The 22,219-nt window shown below is 38.7% G+C and overlaps 1 protein-coding gene across 1 annotated transcript in view; it reads left to right on the top strand.

The window, feature by feature from the left end:
* Positions 1-17,931, top strand: part of IMPG2 (interphotoreceptor matrix proteoglycan 2) — a 71,325-nt gene extending 53,394 nt beyond the window's left edge. Inside the window, exons 12-18 of the mRNA XM_008702024.2 lie at positions 1,066-1,369; positions 2,366-3,654; positions 4,253-4,472; positions 11,181-11,391; positions 13,381-13,564; positions 15,155-15,376; positions 15,806-17,931. Of these exons, the coding sequence (XP_008700246.1) occupies positions 1,066-1,369; positions 2,366-3,654; positions 4,253-4,472; positions 11,181-11,391; positions 13,381-13,564; positions 15,155-15,376; positions 15,806-15,889 (2,514 nt within the window). The 3' untranslated portion in view covers positions 15,890-17,931. The remainder of the gene's footprint in view (positions 1-1,065; positions 1,370-2,365; positions 3,655-4,252; positions 4,473-11,180; positions 11,392-13,380; positions 13,565-15,154; positions 15,377-15,805) is intronic.
* Positions 17,932-22,219: the final 4,288 nt, after the last annotated feature.

Below are 22,219 nucleotides of genomic sequence, written 5' to 3'. Positions count from 1 at the left end.
ATGATCAGCCGGTATCCTCCCTGGGTGTGGTTTTAAAAGTACCATGTCTAGGTCCTACCCACAAGCAATTAAGTTAAGATCTCTGGGGTATGAGGCTTGGACATTGGTGTTTTTAAAAAGCTTGTGTGTGATTTTAATGCTACTTAGGGTAAAGTGTGATTGTTCTTTTCTATTTTCCTTTTTCACCCAGGAAATACTTTATGAATTTCTTCTATACATATGGCACTTTTTATTTTTTGTTACTTATAACTCAGTATAGATTGAAGTATATAAACTCTCACCAAATGCCATGGCCATTTTACCTATTAGCATCACCACTAAACTTTTTTGTGTAGACTTGTCTTCATATGGTTAAATAATTAGCATGTTCATGGATTGTGTTTCTGTCTACTTTTCTATTCCTGAAGTTAAATTTTAAGGTAAGATTAGTACTATATTACTGTATTAGTAAAAAGTCACTAGAAAGAGAAAATTGTATTTTGTAAGTGAGATTCCATTTCATAGATGTTGCTATTCTTTTGAGGTAGACAGACCACATTTTGATGTGGTGACATTTCTTACCAAAATGAAAAACTTAAGTAGTTAAATACCTTTCAGAGTGATTAATAAAATTGCTAATTGTTCTTTCCTGCTGTGGGTAATATGCTTAGATCTTTGACATCAAAGTATAGATATTAGTAATTATGTAGTTAGAGTATTTAAGCTAATAAGACAGAATTAGGGACTATCTAAAGCAAGAGAAGTACTATTTTTTCCTCACAAACTTATTTTAGAATCTTTTGAATATATTATCTTATCTCTCCCCAATACACAGATGTGATTCAAGAGGTTCCTGACTTTTCTGTAGATTTTTTAACTAGTATGTGGGTTGAATAGGGATTTGATGAGAGCTCTGTTTAATTCTAGAGCTCATGTTCCCACCCACCCCCACCCCCACCCCCACCAATATTACATTGTCTCCGTGTCCTTAGAAAATCTGGGAATGTGTATACATAGGTGATATTTGAAATCATTTTTGTATGTTTCTTTTATCTATGATATGATTTAGCCTTTTTTTCCCCCCAGGATAATACCCTTCAAGCTGAATGGCCCTCAGCAGATGAATCTACCACCAGCAGTATTTCACCACTTGATTTCAGCTCTGGTCCTCCCTCAACCACTGGCAGGGAACTCTGGTCAGAAAGCCCTTTGGGTGATTTAGTGTCTACACCCAAATTAGCCTTTCCCTCGAAGGTGGGCCTCAGTTCTTCCCCAGAGGTTTTAGACATTAGCAGCTTGACTCTTCATTCTGTCACCCCAGCAGTGCTTCAGACTGGCTTGCCTGTGCTTTCTAAGGAAAGGACTTCTGGATCTCACATACTAGAAGATGGTAATTGATTTTAATTACTTGTCATACTTTTTTACTTTATTGTATCAGATGACAGGGTTTTTAAGAGAGAAAGATACTAGGGTTAGTAGAAAAGCATGGTAGCATCTATTAGGAGGAAATGTCTTGGGAAAGCCATGTGAGAGGGGGAATGGTTAGATTTCATTTGTTGGAATGGAGATTCCAAATAGGTAAATAATAAGAAATGAACTTAGTGGCTGGGATGGGGATCAATTAATAGATATTTTGAACACTCTATTAAAAACACATAATTTAATTAAAATCCTATTAAAGAACTACTTTAGTTACTTGAATATTGTAGTGGTAAACAAACAAAATCAAAGATTATTATAGTAGCTTTCAACAGGATTAATTCTGGGGGCCAAGTATAGAGATTTTAGCTTGCATTAGGCTTGAGAAAAGGAGAACTGAATTCGGGTAGCTATAACAGAGATTAAGAAATGAAAATCAAGTAGATGATTTAGATGTGGAAGAAAGGGAAAATCAATGTGACTTATGACTGGAGTATATAGTGAAAGAAGAAGTTGAACAAAGATATAAGTAATGAGTCCAGGATTTTAAACATTAGGTGAATTTGGAGGATCATGGGCAATAAACATAATTAGGAAATGGGAATTCAAAGACAAAATTTCCTAAGGAATTTTCTCCCTTAGTTTCCACTAGATTCAGTATTTGTTGTCAATCTGGTCACCAGCAGTTCTTTATTTCCATGGAATAAAAGAAATCAAGTGCTTGAAGATGAATTAGTTCAATAGCTGAGATCTTGTTATCCTCATGGAAGGGGGGTATATTCATGAGTGATTGTACCGTATCACAAAAGCATAATGAGATTTTCTTGCTTGCTAATTTATCAGAGTAAAAATCAGCAACTATCTCCTAACTTAATGAGAAAAAACACAAGTAGCTGGCTTTATTAGGAAAACTAGGAATACCTTTTGGCAACTTTGTAGATTAATTAATGGAAAACTTTATTTTTAGGATTAATCAAAGTTGAAGGGTCAGAAGATTTTCTTTCTGTTCATCCATTGCCTTCAAGTCCACTCACTCACCTGGTGCCAAAGGAAACAATACCATCTGTTGAAGATTCTGGAGTGTCTTTGACATCCTCACCGTATCTGACCTCCTCTGTCACTTTAGATCTTCTTGCTAAAGAAGTAACTATACCTTCTGGCTTGGACTCTTTGGCCTCCAAAGTCAAAGGCCAGTTAGAAGTGAGCACTTTGATGCCAGACACATCCATAGAAAAAGAGTTTATATTTGAGAGTGGTTTAGGTTCAGGGTCTGGGCAAAAGGTAGATCAGATTACTTGGCCATGGAGTGAGACTTCATTAGAGAAGAGTTCTGAACCACTGTCTAAGTCATGGCTTGAAGATCAGGATTCACTTTTGCCAACTGAGGGTGTAGATGAGAAATTAGTTATAGATGACAAAATAGATTCTACAGGGCAAAGTATTGACTATTTAAAATATGGACATTTTGATAGAGCCACAAAGTTTGCAGAGGAAGAGCTCATTGGTGGACCTACTGTGCCCATCTTTGCAGAGGCCACAACTCAATCTGCATCTCTAATTCTCTCCAAGCAAATATCAGAGGTACCTAACATTGATTATTACTCAGTTACCAAAGCACCTCTTCTCCTGACATCTATAGCAATCTCTGCTTCTACTGATAAACCAGATCTATCATTTCTAAAGGAAGATATGGAAAAACCTACAGAGTCATCCAACCATGAATGGTTCGACAACGAGATTTCAGTAATGAAGCCAGATACGCAACATTTGGGGACCATATTGCCAGAATCAGATGTAGTTTGGGCAAGAACTTCTTCCCTAGGGAAATTGTCCAGAGACACGTTGGCAAGTACACCACAGAGTACTGACAAGCTCTGGTTGAAATCTTCCATGACACAGTCTACCAAATTGTCTCCAACCACAAGCTCCACCCTGCTAGAGGATGAAGTAATTATGGGTGTTCAGGATATTTCATTAGAACTGGACCGGATAGGCACAGATTACTATCAGCCTGAGCTAATCCCGGAGGAAAATGGCAAGGTTGGTAGTTATGTGGAAATGTCTACAAATGTTCACTCCACAGAGAGGGCTATTGTGGTGCAGCCCACGGAAGGAGGTGACTGGAGTCATACCCAGACTGCAGGAGCTTTGTTGGTTTTCTTCAGCCTCCGAGTGACAAACATGATGTTTTCGGAGGATCTGTTTAATAAAAACTCTTTGGAGTATAAAGCACTGGAGCAAAGATTTTTGGAACTGGTAAGCACTAGAAGTGAAACATGGACAGTAGTGAATAATCACGTATGAACTAACCCTCTTTCCCCTAAACACATAAGATCTGAGCCAATGAAAGTATGGTCTGAGGTGGACATTCATTTACAACTAGTGTCATGGCCTAGGGTTAGTAGGGAAACAATAAGACAGATATAAGAAATGGAAAACACAGATATAGCATGAGGGTGATGTAGTAATTTAGATACTGAAGATTGTATTCCATGAATTATGCGTCTGAAAGAAGTTTAAAGTTCTTTTCACATGTTACTGTGAGACCAGTGTTTTGTAGGTACTTACGGTACCTTCACTGTTGTGATTCTTTAGTGAAACAGAATAAACTCCCTGGGTATCTAAAACTGGCTGTGAGTTCCATGAGTTCCTAAATATCACTGTGAAAATCTCTTGACTCTCAAATAATTCACAGTTTATACTTTTATTGATGAACAGTTTAAATAATATAAATAGAATATAGTTTGGAAAAGTGGGGGAGGGGTTCATCCTTGTTTTTTTTTGGGTGGGGGTTGGTATATTTTGAACAAAACGCAAAACCTGTACATAAACTGACTACTTTTCATTATTGTAGCTCGTTCCCTATCTCCAGTCAAATCTCACAGGGTTCCAGAATTTAGAAATCCTGAACTTTAGAAATGGCAGTATTGTGGTAAACAGCCGAATGAAGTTCATGAAGTCTGTCCCTCCTAATGTCAACAATGCTGTATACCTGATTCTGGAAGACTTTTGCACCACTGCCTACCAGACCATGAACTTGGCTATTGATAAATTCTCCCTTGATGTGGAATCAGGTAATGGTATTGAATACTATGGTGGTTTCTTAGTGGAATCCAGTGATCATTCTTGTGTATTTTCTTCTATACTGAGTCAAGGTGAATTCAATACTTGAAGGAAAAAGAGTACTATGTCAGGCAAAATCTCCACATCTTGGTAGTTATTAAATGATCTCTTCATAGGACATCAATATCATTCTCTTTTTAAAAGGGTTGTTCACACGCATTATCTTGTTTACCTCCCATTCCCTTTTCTACCTATTCTGTGTAGCTCTAGCTCTCTCTTTTACTTATCCACTGGATCTGCTCTGGCTGCATCTCTTAAGTTGCCAAGCTCAAATGATTTTGGACTCTCTTTCCTTCTATATTATTTTCCTCAGCTGTCTTAGCCATTTCCATTATTGTAAGTCTTCTATAAAGTCAATAATTCTCCACATTTTTATATGCAGATCAGACTATCTTCTGGGCTCCAGAATCAAAACTCTAACTGTGTATTTGGTGAACTCAACTTGGATGTATCCTATGTATATCAAACTTAAGATATCTAAGAATGAGCTATTGTTTCCCATATCTCCCCATCTTTTAACTAAATCTAATCCTTCAGTCAGCTTCACTCTTGAGAAATGAAAGCTGTCTCCACTCAGCTACTTAAGCCAGAAACCTGGGAAGTCAGTTTGATACCTGTTTCCATTACCGCCACACTTCTGTTGATTCTGAATATTCTAAATATATCTCAAATCTGTATACTTCTCTTTCTCCTCTGCTGCTAGTCCAGACCAAGCATTCACCACTCCTCATTTGAACCAGTTTCCCTACTACCTCTCTCATTCCTCTCCCCTATCCCTTCTCCAGACAGCATCCAGGCTGCTCTTCCTAAAACATGATCAGATTATTTCACTCTCCTGCTTGAAATACTACAGTGGCTGCCTGGTTCACTAGCCACAAGGTCTGGTCCTTATTTTCCCCCAATATCATCCAGTGAAACTAACTTCTTTGCTCATCATATTGTAGTCAAATTAGCTTGTTTTTACTTCCTCAGTTTCAAGAAACTTTTCTTGCCTTAAAGCCTTTGCAATATACTTACTGCGCCTGTTGCCTGAAACTCTTTCTCCTCTTGGCTGATTTCTGCTCACCCTTTATGCCTTAGTTCAAAGGTCTCTTCCTTAAGACTTTCACTGATTCACCCGTAATCTAGATTGGGTATCTCCTTTTAGTCCTTTTTGTAATATAATATTCTTTCCTGCTATAGAGTTCATAACTTTTGTAATAATGCTTATTTATGCACATATTTGCTTAGTGGCTATTTTCTCCATTTGAGCTATGCCCAAGGACTGAGATGTTATCTATTTTATCAACCACTTTCTGGCCAAAACCTAGCATAATGTTTTGTGTATAGGGGTTACTCAAAAATACTGTGAATGGCTGAAATGAACCATTGTTTTTATTTGGAACACTTGGGTGCAGAGAATACTGTTGGATCCTCAAACTTTGTTTTCTTTTTCCTTCCACATACCAGAGAACAGTGATTTTGAGTAGGAGTAAGGTGAATTGTCTAGGTTTATATTTCTCTGGTGTCTTTTACTAAGTTCAAACTGATTTGTGAGTCAGCACTATTCTTTAAATATTTGCTCTAAAGAAGCAAGCATTCTTTCCTTTGAAATTCTTGAAGGAACATTATTCATTAAAAATGAGGAAAGTGGGAGAGCCTGGGTGGCTCAGTCAGTTAAGCATCTGCCTTCAGCTCACGTCATGATCCTGGGGTCCTGGGATTGAGCCCCACATGGGGGCTTTCTGCTCAGCAGGGAGCCTGCTTCTCCTTCTCCCTCTGCCTCTCTCCCTGCTTGTGTGCTCTCTGTCTCTATCAAATAAATAAATAAATAAATAAATAAATAAAATCTTTTAAAAAATGAGGAAAGTGTGGTGCAGTGGAAGAAGCAATTAATTATAATCTGGAAGCCCTGGTTTCTTGCCTCTTTCTGCCATTTATCATTTGTATAACTCTAGATGAGCTATTTTATCCCAGATAAAATAAAAGATATTTATTATAAAATAAAAGATATTTAATATATCTTATATATTAAAAGGGGATAATATGATTACCTGGCCTATATATTTCATGGGGCTAGTCTAAGGATTAAACAAATAACATGTAAAAACGTCTAACTACCCATACAAATGCAAGCAGTTATGATTTATAAAACTTTTGTAGAAGTCAGTGTATTTCTTTTTAAAGAGAAATACAATAGATAAGTGCATTTACTTCCGTTTTATATGTAACTCACATGTCAAGGCATGGCAAGTCATCAAGGATTATAGGGTCACCTTTTCCCTTAATATTCAAACAAACTGAAATTAGCCTGTCCCATGTGCATTTTAGAACCTGCATCCGTGGCCCTCTCACTCTCAATATCTCTAGGAATTATTAGGGAACTTGAATATGTCTTAATCATCTCCAGCTCTGAGTTATTTGAGCTGTTTCTAATCTCACATTTACTTTGACCCAGGTGGTGGTTCTTTCTGTTAGCCCAACAGAGATCACAGAGCACCTTTAACACAAGGTAGTTGATTCCATCAGATATTTGCTGATGGTATGAGGGTGATGGAAGAGGCTTTATTGTAGCATACCAGGTGGTTTAAACATATTACTATTAGGCATAACTATCCTAAATTCCTCAGCAAATCTTTCAAAGGTATCTCTCACTAGCCAATTCTTTTTCCACGACCCAGCCAGCTACCCTGTTACTCTGGCCACTCTTGCTGCCTTTCCAGACCCTCTTTGCATTTCTTTCACTCTTATTTTCCTGGACCCATCAATCCTTCTCTTAGTCTTATATTGGAAAGCAAGAATGTATTAATTCTACAATTTAGACTCCTGTCTCCTATCCTAAGCTTAGCTCCAGGTCCACCTTTGTTTATTATAAAGTCACCAAGTACTCTTCCAAACAGGGAGTCATCTTTTCTTGGCATTGTCCGCGTTTAACCCACACAAAGAACTAGAAAGAGGCCTTCAAACTACAACCTTTTATTTACCTGATTAAATATTAGCCTTGGTTTCTTTTAGTCTGGAAGCAAAAGGGAGCAATATTTATCTTTTCTTTTCTTATATTCTATTTTCCTTCCCTCCCCCCTGCAAATACATTCACCTATACCCACATAGAATGGCCACAAAGTTTTAAAATTTCTAAGTAGGTATTTTTCTACAACAGGTACATTTTTAATTAAGGCCTTCTGATTAAAATACTATTTCATGTCAAGATGAGCTAGAGACAGGATTGACTTGTCTCTTGCCTAACTTGTTTTCGCATGGTATGTTTCAGAAACTCTTGAACTTTTATCAACAAAGGGGAGCCATGCAATACCATCCTTCGCACCCCGTTTACACCCCTCTCCCTCACTGCTAGGCCAAGATTAGATTATTTTCTGATTACAAAGTCACAAAATGAATGCTAGGATAAAGACGTGGAAACTTAGGAAATGCATGGAGGAATCCTGCTTGTAGAAACTGCTCGTCAGTCATCACATTTGGATGCTCTCCTTGTTATAAGAACGTCTTACCAGTTATCTCCTGTATTAGTTTCCTAGGGCTGCTGTAGCAAAGTACCACAAACTGAGTGGTTTATAACAACATAGAAAGTTATTCTCTCATAGTTCTGGAGGCTAGAAATCCGAAATCAAGGTGTTGGTAGGGCCACATTTCCTCTGAAAGCTCTAGGAAAAATTCCTTCCTTGCCTCTTTCTAAGCTTCTGGTGCTTGTCAGCAATCCTTGATGTTCTTTGATTCGTAAATACATACTTCAATCTCTGCCTCCATCTTCATATGGCCTCTCTTCTGTGTGTCTGGGTCCAAATTTTCCCTTTTCTTTTAAAGACATCAGTTATTGTGTTAGGGCCCACCCTAATCAAGTATGACTTCATCTTAACTTGATCACATTTGCAAAGACCCTACTTCCAAATAAGGTCATATTCTGAGGTTCTGGGTGGACATGAATTTTGGGGAGACACTGTTGAACCCGGTTCATCTCACCATTCCTTCATGGGATAAAGGAAGATCAACTTCAGAGATCTTCCAAACTCCAAGGTCACAGATTTGTGCAAAATATGTTTAATCTCCAGAGCAGCAAGAAAATCAGTGATTCTCAAAACCATATTGGATTCTCTGGAAACAGAGACTATGCTCTTTATTTTTTTAACTCTCCTAGCCTTTTTTTTTAATGTTTTTTTTATTATGTTAGTCACCATACAGTACATCCCTGGTTTCTGATGCAAAGTTTGATGATTCATTAGTTGCGTATAACACCCACTGCACTATGCAATACGTGCCCTTCTTACTACCCATCACCGGTCTATCCCATTCCCCCACCCCCCTCCCCTCTGAAGCCCTCAGTTTGTTTCTCATAGTCCATAGTCTCTCATGTTTCATTTCCCCTTCTGATTACCCCCCCTTTCTTTATCCCTTTCTTCCCCTATCGATCTTCCTAGTTCTTATGTTCCATAGATGAGAGAAATCATATGATAATTGTCTTTCTCTGCTTGGCTTATTTCACTTAGCATTATCTCCTCCAGTGCCGTCCGTGTTGCAGCAAATGTTGAGAACTCGTTCTTTCTGATAGCTGAGTAATATTCCATTGTATATATGGACCACAGCTTCTTAATCCAGTCATCTGTTGAAGGGCATCTCGGTTCCTTCCACGATTTAGCTATTGTGGACAATGCTGCTATGAACATTGGGGTGTATATGGCCCTTCTCTTCACTACGTCTGTATCTTTGGGGTAAACACCCAGTAGTGCAATGGCTGGATCATAGGGTAGCTCAATTTTTAACTTTTAAAGGGACCTCCACACTGTTTTCCAGAGTGGCTGAACCAACCTGCATTCCCACCAACAATGTAGGAGGGATCCCCTTTCTCCACATCCTCTCCAGCAATTGCTGTTTCCTGCCTTGTTAATTTTTGCCATTCTAACTGGCATAAGGTGGTATCTTAGTGTGGTTTTGATTTGAATTTCCCTGATGGCTAATGATTTTGAACATTTTTTTCATGTGTCTGTTGGCCATTTGTATGTCATCATTGGAAAAGTGTCTGTTCATATCTTCTGCCCATTTTATGATTTGTTTATTTGTTTCCTGTGTATTGAGTTTGAGGAGTTCTTTGTAGATCTTGGATACCAGTCTTTTATCTGTAGCATCATTTGCAAATATATTCTCCCATTCCGTGGGCTGCCTCTTAGTTTTTTTGACTGTTTCCTTAGCTGTGCAGAAGGTTTTTATCTTGATGTAGTCCCACATGTTCATTTTATCTTTTGTTTCTCTTGCCTTTGGAGATGTGTCATGAAAAAGGTTGCTTTGGCCGATGTCGTAGAGGTTGTTGCCTATGTTCTCCTCTAGGATTCTGATGGATTCCTGTCTCACATCGAGGTCTTTTGTCCATTTGGAGTTTATCTTTGTGTATGGTGTGAGAGAGTGGTCAAGTTTCATTCTTTTGCATGAGGCTGTCCAATTTTCCCAGCACCATTTATTGAAGAGACTGTCTTTTTTCCACCGGGTGTTTTTTCCTGCTTTATCAAAGATTAGTTGCCCAAAGAGCCAAGGGTCCATTTCTGGGTTCTCTATTCTGTTCCATTGGTCTATGGGTCTGTTTTTGTGCCAGTACCATGCTGTCTTTGTGATCACAGCTTTGTAGTACAGCTCGAAATCCGGCATTGTGATGCCCCCAGCTTTGTTTTTCCTTTTCAACAGTTCCTTGGAGATTCGGGGTCTTTTCTGGTTCCATACAAATTTAAGGGCTATTTGTTCCAGTTCCTTGAAAAATGTCATCGGTATTTTGATCAGGATAGCATTGAAAGTGTAGATTGCTCTGAAATCCCCTAGCCTTTTGGCTAAACATCATGCTTTTTCATCTAGATGAGTCTAAGGCTCATTTCCACCTATTTCATCTGTCTTTTGTATCTATGTCATCTTTGCCTTTCACAGATTACCATTCACCAGTGAACAACATATAGTGGAACTACAGTGTGGTGAAAGACACATCATGGTGAATGCTTTCTATCATTTTTGACTGGTTATTGTCCTAATTATTTAAAAAATTTATTTTTTTTCTTACGTAATCAAAGAAAAATAAAGTTACTGAAGTCAAAATATTAGGAATGGCCTGAGGAGGTACAGGGCTGATTTATTTTTTCTAACATTGGCTTCCACAAATCTCAAATGTTCTTAGCTGCTCTTATTGGGTTGTATCCACTCCTGAGGCTCCTGTCAGTTCTCTGGGCTCTGTCTCCTATCCCATGGTTCTCACTGTGGATAGAGTATTTAGCATCATGTATAGAATAGAGGTAGACTATAGTAGGTTAGGGTTGGTGCAAATGAAAGGTACATGAAAACTGTGTTGAATTTAGATTGACAGTTACATGGTATGGGTTTTAAAGTGTCTCCTTGCTCTTGGTAAAAAATGAAAAAGCTTATCCAGGTCATTGGGTTTTATGCTTTGGCTCTGGGTTTCAGAGAAATTTGACAAAAGCTCATCAATCCAAGGATGAGTCAGATTTTTTTGTGTGGTATTAGTGGTGATGGTGTATTTTAATGGTTCAGGAAGGGGGCTGTCCCTTGGTACTTTGGAGGGGGGAGTGTTACTGGAGGGGCTTCATGTACCCAAATTCCTGTGTTTTGCCTTTTCTTGTATCATTCTCTAGTTTTTGTTTTTGTTTTTGTGTTTTTTTTTTTTGATGTTTTAGGTGATCAAGCCAACCATTGCAAGTTTCAGGCATGCAATGAATTTTCTGAGTGTTTAGTCAACCCCTGGAGTGGAGAAGCAGAGTGCAGATGCTACCCTGGGTACCTGAGTGTGGAAGAACTACCCTGTCAGAGTCTCTGTGACCTACAGCCTGACTTTTGCTTGAATGATGGAAAGTGTGACATTATGCCTGGACATGGGGCCATTTGTAGGTATGTTGTAGTTAGAGATTTTGGTTTCCCAAGGTTATAGATACTTCCTCTGAAGAAGATGGGTCTACACCTATGACTTTAGGATAATCACAGCAATATTTATTATAGAAGTTATATCTAGGCAATAGATGGATGCCGTCTAGTTCTTATGTGAAGACTGGGTCAATTAATAGGGCTGAATTATACACAGTTCAATTGGTAATTTTATTTTATACTTTTAGGATGCCGTAAGTAAAACATTATTTAAACGTGTCTTGGGGCGCCTGGGTGGTGCAGTCGTTAAGCGGCTGCCTTCGGCTCAGGGCGTGATCCCAGCGTTCTGGGATCAAGCCCCATGTCAGGCTCCTCCGCTGGGAGCCTGCTTCTTCCTCTCCCACTCCCTCTGCTTGTGTTCTTTCTCTCGCTGGCTGTCTCTCTCTGTCAAATAAATAAATAAAATCTTTAAAAAAATTAAAATAAAAAAATAAATGTGTCTTAATTAGAGTACTTGAAGTAGTTGGAGATCTTTGTGTTGGTCCTTAGTGGTGATGATAAGGCAATTGGTACTCAAATTAGGTTTAGGCTCAGATCAATACTTTACACTGTGAAATTTTGTTGTCTACTTGGATATGTTCTTAATGCCTGTGAATTTCTCTTGGTCCTAATGAGTGTTCAAAAATAAAGAAAAGCAAGTATTTAAAGCCTTTGAAATTGTGACAAATATATTTTAAGTACCTAAGATCCATTTTTTAAAAAGGAAGAACCAAAGAAACTCTAGCAGACAGATGAGCAGATTCAGGTAGCCTAACCATTCTCCCCTGCTCATTTTCCTTAAACAAAACAGAACAAATCAATCTCTGAACCACACAACAACTAGTCACATGGGTGTAAAAGGAGAGAATGCTGAGAATAAGCGAGAAATATGAATAAGAGGACAGTTTATGAATGTCAAGATGGGCAAATGTTACAGATGCCAGACACAGAGGATACAGGTGGGAATGATCCAGACTCTTCTGTACGAAAAGTATAAAGTTTAGCTAGAAAACTCAGAGGAAAAATAGTCTTTCGATTTTTGGAGAAATTAATATTAATTTAAAAAGCAGTCATTTCCTTGGTGCTCTGGGAGTTGAGGACACTTTTTTTTTTAAAGATTATATTTATTTATTTGACAGAGATAGCCAGCAAGAGAGGGAACACAAGCAGGGGGAGTGGGAGAGGAAGAAGCAGGCTCCTAGTGGAGGAGCCTGATGTGGGGCTCGATCCCATAATGCCGGGATCACGCCCTGAGCCGAAGGCAGACGCTTAACGACTGCGCCACCCAGGCGCCCCTGAAGACACTTTTGCACAAGTCTGGAGCCTGGGGGATTGGGGGCATCTCTGCAGTGTGGTGAAAGGACAGTAGCAGTCTGGAGACCTGGGTTCTAGATCCAGATCTGTTGCTGACTAATTGTGTGATCTCAGTCACTTTCCTTCCTAGGTCTGTTTTTTGTTAAGTAAAAATAAGGAAGTTAAATAGAATACTTTAAGTCTAGTCAGTCTTTTATTTAGTCATTTACAAATAGTCAGGGAGGACCTACTGGGTCTGTACCAGGCACTAATCACAATCTTAAATTGTATGATCATTGAAACTGTTATGTTCACTTTTTTTTTAATTTTTAATTTTTTAAAAAAGATTTTATTTATTTATTTGACACAGAGAGAGAGAGAGAGAGAGAGAGGGAGATCACAAGTAGGCAGAGTGGCAGGCAGAGGGAGAGGGAGAAGCAGGCTCCCTGCTGCACAGAGAGCTCAATGCAGGGCTCAATCCCAGGACCCTGGGAACATGACTTGAGCTGAAGGCAGACGCTTAACTGACTGAGCCACCCAGGCACCCCTTTTTTGTTCACTTCTGTATCGAAGCTTCACTTGGTCAGCATTTATTTCACTACCTTTCCCCAGTCCCGCTGAAGGTTCTGCCATTGTTTTCAACACAGTGATTTTGTTTTTGGACTTCATCACTTCTCATTACAGATGCCGAGTGGGTGAGAACTGGTGGTACCGAGGTGAACACTGTGAGGAGTTTGTGTCTGAGCCCTTGGTCATAGGAATCACCATTGCCTCTGCGGTTGGACTTGTCCTTGTCTGTTCTGCTCTTGTCTTCTTCCTTGTCAGGACTCTTCAGGCTCATTCTGTTAGGAGAGAAACAGAGAGGCCCATCAGGTAAATAAGAAAAATTGCTCTCTGACAGAATAAAATGTTCCTTTTACTCATTTATTTTGTACTTATTATATGCCAAATGTTGGATAAGGATCTGGGTGGAGAAGAACTATAATGTTGAATAAAAGCATGGTCATCCCTGTCCTCAAAGGGTGTCAGATTGGAAACAAACATAAGCAGCAGTATGAATAAGATGAGGGATAAATTTGTTTTGCCTGGGAAGAGAGTCTTAGAAGTTTTAATGATGGTTATGATATGTAGCTGGGTACAAGAGTAGATGTTTGCTCTGAAGGTGGCTAATTGAATGGGCATGAGCAAAGTCAGGGAGGCATCCATGAATCTCAAGGGCACACTGAAGGAATGGCATTGTTGAATGTGGCCAAAAGGCCTGTTCCATGGTGGGGAGTGGTTATAAGGCTGATGGACAAGAGGTGAGGCCCTTGTGTGATGACCAGATCTGTTAGTTTGCTCCTTTTGGCTCATTCCCATGGTAATTAGCCAGAATTCTTTTTATTTGTTTGTTTAAAAAAGATTTATTTATTTATTTATTTATTTATTTATTTATTTATTTGACAGAGAGCGTGTGTGCACGTGCATGAGCGGGTAGAGGGGCATAGGGGGAGAATCCTCAAGCAGACTCCCCTCTGAGCACAGAGGTTACTGTGGGGCTTAATCTCACCACCCATGAGATCATGATCTGAGCTGAAACCACGAGTCAGAGACTTAACTGACCGAGCCACCCAGGTGCCCCATAATTAGCCAGATTTGAAACCTGGGTAAGAATCTGACAAGAACTGAAATCTGGTTCTCTGGTTAGTAGCTTCCTTAATGGGGGAAATAAAACCTGCCCAGCTTAGTCGGCTAGGGAGTCAAAGACCTGTTAGGTGTTATGTGATTGTGATCCCTGTTTGTACTTTGCTTCTGTGCTGCTAGAGTCTATAAGAGCTACTGCTTCGAGTTCCGGTTACCTTCCCTCACCCCCTGGCTAAGGAGTCACCTCTCCTAGTTTCCTAGAACACCCAGGACATATTCCATCCTTGTTCTTACACTTTATTCACTCTGACTTTGCATTAGAGTGTAATCTCATTCAGGACAGGGTTCCAACAAACTCTGTGTGTCATCAGCATCTAGGATAATCCTAGGCACACAATCAGAGCTCAGTAAGTATTTGTAGATCTGAATTGAATTTCACTGAGGTCTCCCTATATTTATTTTCTATCAAATTCTCTGTGCGGTTACATGGTTACATGCTGATTTTGGTTTGCATACTCCGGGAATGATGGAGCTGTGTTCATTCAATGAAATACTATCTGTTGACAGACATATTCCCCCATCAACATTTATTGATAAACACTGTGGGGCAAATAAAGATAAATGAGACATGAAACAGTAATTCCATAGGGCACTTGCCATGTAGTTGGGGAGATAATACTGATAAATAATGTTTGAGATTGATCTGGATATTTTTCATAGTTACCTTCCCACATTTGCATCCAGTTCACCTCTTTTTCTTGCCCAACAGAAATTTTGCTGCAGGTAAATAGTCTTCTACGTAGTTGAGTATCTGAAGAACCTGAACCAACCATACTTTTCTTTCTGTGGCTCCTGCAGGCAGCCCGACAGCCTCTCATCCATTGAAAATGCTGTGAAGGACAATCCTGTGTATGAAAGCCATGTGGCCGGACCCCAGCAGTATGAGGGACCCTATCCTCAGCACCCCTTCTGTAGTTCTGCAGGTGGAGAGATGATTGGTGGTCTGAGCAAGGAAGAAATCAGGCAAATGTATGAGAACAGTGAGCTTTCCAGCGAGGTAGGAAACTTTGCTTTTCTGTTGCTTCTCTGTTGCTGCTGGTGTGTGTGTGTGTGTACACATGTGCGTGTGTGTACATGGGCTTCAAGAAAGGATGAAAAATATTTCTTGATCAGTTTTTTTTCCTCATGATATCTCCCAGGTGATGTGGTATGCAGAGGATACATAATTCTGAGCCGTACCTCATTTCCCACCTAGTGGTTTCTTTTTCCATTATTAGCAAACGCTTTCTCCTTTCTCCCTCTCATCCTTAGGAATATATGTCTGGGTTTTTCAGAGTGGTTCCTGCAGTATCCAAACCTCCCATTTCTCTGAAAAGGCCATTCTTTCCTAGAGCTCTCCCCTCGATAGCCCAGAAAGCTAGAACTCCTTCAAAAAAGCTGTTGAAGTTTCTCTAATGCAATGTATGGTCTCTTTTTCTTTTCTAAGGAAATTCAAGAAAGAATGAGAATTTTGGAGCTGTATGCGAGTGATCCTGAGTTTGTAGCTTTTGTGAGAGAACATCAAATGTAAGCATTTGATCCAGCCTCTTCCTCAGGTTCCTAACAGAGTGCCTTAGAGTAGAGGCACCGGTGTGAGTACATAATTCCTGTCCACGTGACATGGGTTCTGGTGATAACCAATGTATGTTGAGTTCTTTACAGTTAATATGCTTCCACACAGATTGCCTCATTTATTCTCCATAATGGCTTTTTAAGTTGAATGTATCGTATTTAATTTTTTTAAAAAAAGATTTTATTGATTTATTTGAGAGAGAGAGAGAGAGCATGAGACGGGGGAGGGGAGGAGGGAGAAGGAGAAGCAGATTCCCCACTGAGCAGGGAGCCCCATGTGGGGTTCAATCCCAGGACCCTGGAATCATGACCTGAGCTGAAGGCAGACACTTAACCGACTGAGCCACCCAGGTGCCCCTGTATTTAAGTTTTATAAGTGAGGAGAGGAAGCCTCCAAGAGATGAAGGGACTTATGATCACAATGATAGCAAATGGCAGAGATGATTTAAAACTAAGACAGTATCTGTTCTGGCCTAGAGATTCCTGGGCTGTGTCATATTTTCTCTCCTGTTACCATGAATATCACCTGTGATTTCATGCTATACGATATTTTTCATAGACAGTTTCTATGAAAAGCACTTGAGCAGCCATAAATCCTCATGTATATCGATGTATGCTTCTAATTCTATCTTTGTAGACACTGGTCAGTATGCTTTGAATTACACAAATCTCATTAAGGTATATTTCCTGCCTTTATCAAGTTCATCTTACATTTCACTCTATCTCTTTCCATTTGCTTTTCTCAGCATGCATTTTGGGCAAATGTCTGTAACTATTTTTCTTTGTTCCCCAGGATCCATAACCAGACTTAGGTCACAAAAATAAACTATCTTGTAAAGAGACCATTATGGACATTAATTGAGTATAGTGGGTGAGATATAATTTGGCTTTGATATTTGGTCCTGCTGCCCTCATAAAGGTACTTCCTCATGGATGGGTTCCATCAAGGCTGGATATCTTCACCTAGCTTTTAGAAGAGAAAAACCAGGGCAATTCATCCATGCTTGCAGAAGAAATTGATGAAGGGTCATGATAACACACATGGCCCTGATGGAAGCCGCTGCCCCTTTGCTCTGAATCCCTTTGTTCCGATAGGCAGCCCCTCACTCATGGTTCTTCTTTGATTAATTGGAACCTGAGGAAACTGAAGATGATGCTTTTTAAATTCCAAATATGGTGGAGACTCCTTTAAAAATCTCTGAACATCTGACGTGGCCCCTGGGAGGTGCTGTCAGCCTTGCTGAATGCTGTGAGAGCACTATTACTGGGAGTCTGCCTTTTAAAGACCAGGACTCCCACTCATTCCTGCATCTCCAGCCAGCAGATGGCCTGTGGCTCCGTTTCAGTATTATCCAATAGAGAGAACATGACTGATGTTTCCTAAGACTCTTCAAGCCCCTTAGAGCCACCTGCTTGAATGTGTTCCCTGAATTAAAAATGCATTTCATCTAGACTAGGACATCCAAAGAAAGGATTCAGAAGAGCCTAATTAGGGACACACAGATTAACTACATGCTACAGTTCCTTATGGTAACTTCTGTTGAAATATACCAAAAAAAAAAAAAAAAAATCCATGTAACAAAGAAGATTTAAACAAGAAGATCCAGTGAAACTAAAAAAGTCTACACAGACACCGTAACCTTAAGAAGGATGTTCATTGAGGGAAGACAGCACTGAAAAAATGTTAGGCATGCCGTCCATATGACATTTTCAATTTCACTTAGTCTCAGCATTTTCATCTACGAGTAGCCCAAGAATATGTTGGTAGGTTTGATTTAGAATTCATAAAAGCATGACATGGTCTTGACAGAGTGGGGTTTCTTTTTCGTTGTTGTTTTTGTTTGTTTGCCTTGTTTGGTTTTAAATCAGCACAGCACAGAACAACTTCCCGGCAAAGAAAGAAAATAGAAAGTGTTGGTGATCTTAGGAACATGGTTTGGTGATGTATTACAACAAAAGTGCATTTCAGGGCATTCTTGGTTTTCCATTAATTGTTCTCTGTTTTCTTTTTTTCATGTTAGGGAAGATCTTTAATCAAAACTTCTATTTTGAAACTGATCAGAAGCCTAGAGAAGATGGAGATCACTTGCTACCAATGTCATATAATTAACCTGGATTTTGAATTCTGTTGAAAGAAGAATTTTCTACTGAAAAAATTGAGTTTGGGGACCAATATTTTTTTCCAACTTAAAATTTTAGAATGTAGTAAGAGATGTGATAATTTTTATACCTACAAAGACCAAAAGCTGTATTTAAAGAAACTGAAAACTGTATGAGTTCTGGGAAATATTAACAAGGAAAAAATGGCCTGGGAGTTGGGGCTGCATTTGCTTTCTACTTCTGAATCTCTGAAGGTGTATCTCAGTAACTGTGGCTCAGGTTTTCCTGGAGGAAGATAAGGCAAGACTCTTACAGGAGAAGGCAGGCTTAGTAAGTGAATATTTTGTAGCATGTTTGTTATTCTTAGGTGGAATGAGAAGCCTTTGAAGTAGTTTTAATATAGTTTGTAGTCAGACACTCATCTAAATAAAAACTATTAAGTTTTTTTTGGCAATTAGACTGGTGAAGAAAAAACATCCATTTTGCTGCAATATAGAGTTAAGCTTGTGCTCTAAGCTTCTACCAGAATTTTGAATTTCCTGAGCATGTGAATCAAGACCACATTATTGTTAAGTATGTCAGTATCCTTTTTTTTTTTTTTTTTAGTTGTCAAGGACAATACATATGTATAGTGTTTAATGGGTTCCTGTTAGACTACAGATGAATTTAATCATGTGGACAGGGAGGGAGTAGGCATTGGGTCAAGCGCACACCACTGAGAATATACTTTGCCGATTGGTGGGTGGACTGAGTCCAACTAACGGGCTCCCTGACTCTTCTTCTGCTATCTCATGTGTCCTAGGCAAGTCCTGGATCTTCTTTAGTTCCTGGTATATTAATTTGGAAAGCAGCACTAACTACCTCACATAGTATAGGTTAGCTCGTTTACATTGCTTCTCCTTATGTAGTAGCTCTTGTCTAAATTCATTCCTGCTTATAAGAAACATGACAGGGCTTTCATTGCAATTAAGATTTTTAAAAACTATATAGGTAGGAAATGTCCACATATTATATAAATTTTAATTGAAAATGGAAGTTTTCCTCTTTCTCTCTAGTATGTTTTCAAATAGGTAGCTTTGAAGGGGGCAAGGAGAGGGCCGAATAATCTTCGCTATTAATATCAAATTGCATATACAAATAGCTTATTATTAATACATTTATTTTATGTTAGATGTCTTCATGTTTGCCAAAAACAATCTTGAACATTTTGATTTCTTTCTGACCAGATATAACTAACCAGGATAGGTTGACTATAAGATAAAATACTTGGTTCTCTTATTTTTTTTTTCTTAACTTGATGATTGCCAATGTCACTCATTGTGGAGGCACCCAAAACTAAATCTCTGAGTATGTGGCTCAGTAAAGCTATTGAAAGCCTAGAAGATATCCAGGTAGTTTGCCAAGTATGTATGGTGTGTGTTTGTATGAAGGTTCCCGTATCGGTATTCCTTTTCATTTCCTACTCGCTTAATGGATTTTCTACAAGTTCAATGTAGATACAAGCCACTGCTGGGATGTTTTCTTTTGGGTTCATTTGAAAGGACTTGATAATTATCTTTAAAACATTATAAATGTTGATGACATTTGCCACTACTAAATGCTTAATTTTATTTGTAAAACTTACAAAGATTTCTGTTCAGCTTTTTTCTGTTTTAAACTTTCCCCCTAAACTTATATGTGTTAAATGAAAAGAAAATTTGTTTTTATCACACATTAACCTTAGAATGCAACCATCTGAATGTCTGCTTGCTGGCAGAGTTCTATGTAGATGGGCATAAAAGGAGTCTGGGGGCAAGTCACCACATGGAACAGTTAGGAGAAGCACAAATTAAAAGAGCTAAAGAAGGATCGTTGTTTTCCAGAAGCCAAGCAGTAAAGTGGGAATTTGAGAATTCTGACATGTCGCTGTCTGTGCTTCCCTTTCATACGAACTTTTCGTGCAAGAGTAAATCATTCAGCCCTACATGAATGTCTGCTCCACACCTATTAATAGAAGAATAAAGGAACTCCCATACTCTCAGGGAGAGACTGGAGGCCTCAGTCCAGGAATAACAACTTCTGCCCTACTCTTGCTGTAGCTGAACCACAGCGGGAAAGATCAGAGAATGCAGTTTCCACGGTGAAGATCCATAGGGCTAAAGGAGCTATCGCTCTGACAGGGCAGAGGACAGGGAAGCGCTTCTTTTTAAAAGAGCTTTCCCTGAGGCAGTTTAATGGCATATTCATGGTAAAAGTATAAGGGCTAAACTCTCCTTTAGGTTGTGTGAGTATTGGAACATTCTCATTAACCTAGTAATAGAGTATTTAATAAAAATATCACCTTATTTGAAAACAATAAAGTGTAGTTAGCACTAAAAGTGCATGCTGAATAACTCACACTTCTTTTTTTTTTTTTTTTTGATTCATAAAGTGCTTTGGAGTCTTGTATATATAGCCTTTATCACTGAGTGTACATACACAATTACTGTTTTCCTGGGTCTGGATGAAGGGGAATTTATTTGATAAATAAGACTCCATTTCTACCATGGCAAAGTTTTAAGGGTATTTGTTCACATTTATGTGCCCTAAAGTCCCATTTACTACTTAATAAAACAAGTGTAGGTTTTACTTGATTTTATTCCCACTTCTTTGTTTTTTCTTCTCCAGTATCTAGTTACTATGGGTTGGCGGCTCCCCCTTTCCCTCCCCTTTGTTACCACATAGTGAATTGTAATGTAGTTGAACAACCTGACTTAATAGTACTTGTGACAAAAAGATGGGAATTGCACAAATACTTTTTGTAGGCCCTAAAAATATGTTGGCTCAAATGGTACCCGAATTAGTTATTCGTTTGTGTGCTTGTTTTATAAGTTTGCCTTACATTTCATGATTTTTAGGCAGCTGGTATCATTGTGTCATTTCCATGTTTTCAGTAAGGGATACTCTGACATCTATCAGTCTGTGAATTGCATTTTTATTTTGAAATGGGAAGAAAAGCAACATATTTATTCCGTAAGGAAATAGCTGATTTAGGAGAATAACTTATCTTTATTAAATTGAGATGTTTTAACCTTGAAAAATATGGGTCAGTTTCTTTTTTTTCTTTTTTTCTTTCTAAAATGTCTCTAACAATTCCCTGTAGGAATGGGTGGGACCAGCCTTCCTCATTTACAATCCAGCTGTGATGAGTAATGGAGCCTAGCTCATTCTATTCCCTAGTGTGTAATAAATGCAGAAAAACAGTGTGAAGGGCACAATCCTCAAATCAATTGTGTTGTGTTACACAAAGGATCCTGGCTGGAGGTGATAGGGTGGAAGGGTACCAGAAAGTAATTGATGATGTAAAGAATCTGCCTGGGAATTATTTTGATTAATGTTTTTTATAACATCTTACACTACTATGAGTTAATAAGATGCAGGTCACACCACTTTCTGCAGGGTAGTTAAGCACAGATTAAAACACTCCACTATGAAATTTGCAGCTATAATCTAGATTAAATGACCCCTTATTCTGGCTTTTCTCTTTTTCACTTATATTTAGTTATTTCTTTAAATATTAAGGGTATAAATAGGAAAAAAGTAAAAGTGGTATTAGACAAAAAAAGGCATAATTATTTATGTGTCAGAATTATGATTCTAAAGTGATTGTGTACATGCCATAATATATAGTGAGTATGGGGTATGGATAATGAAAGATTCTTCTTTTTTATCTTGTTTATGACATGTTACGTAAAGTATAGATCAGGTAAGTTCATGTTACTGTACTGCTTTCTTGAAATGCTCTAGTCTTAATGTTCACTAACTAGAAATAAAAATTTAAAAATCTTTATATAAAATCTGTCTTTTCTCATGTATATAATTGTGCTATTTTTATTATTAATAAACTTTTTTTATTTTAGAGAGAGTGCAAGCAGGAGGAGGGCCAAAGGGAGAGGGAGAGGGAGAGAGAGAGAGAGAGAGAGAGAGAGAGAGAGAGAATCCCATGTAGACTCTGAGCTGAGCGTGGAGCTCTATGCAGGGCTTGATCCGGACCTGAGCTGAAACCAAGAGTCAGCACTTAACGAACTGAGCCACTGGGGCGCCCCAATAAACTTCTCTTTTAAGAACCTCCCTACATTTTTGGTTTTTTTGTGCGTTTTTTTGGTCAATTAGAAGAAAACGTTGTAGACTGTAGCAACAGTTGTGTTGTAATTACCAGAGATACACACAA

The sequence above is a fragment of the Ursus maritimus genome, unplaced genomic scaffold (genome assembly GCF_017311325.1).
Source record: "Ursus maritimus isolate PB19 unplaced genomic scaffold, ASM1731132v1 scaffold_4, whole genome shotgun sequence".
NCBI lineage: Eukaryota > Metazoa > Chordata > Mammalia > Carnivora > Ursidae > Ursus > Ursus maritimus.
Note: the sequence above shows the minus strand (reverse complement) of the source record. Positions and strands in the feature narration are given on the sequence as shown.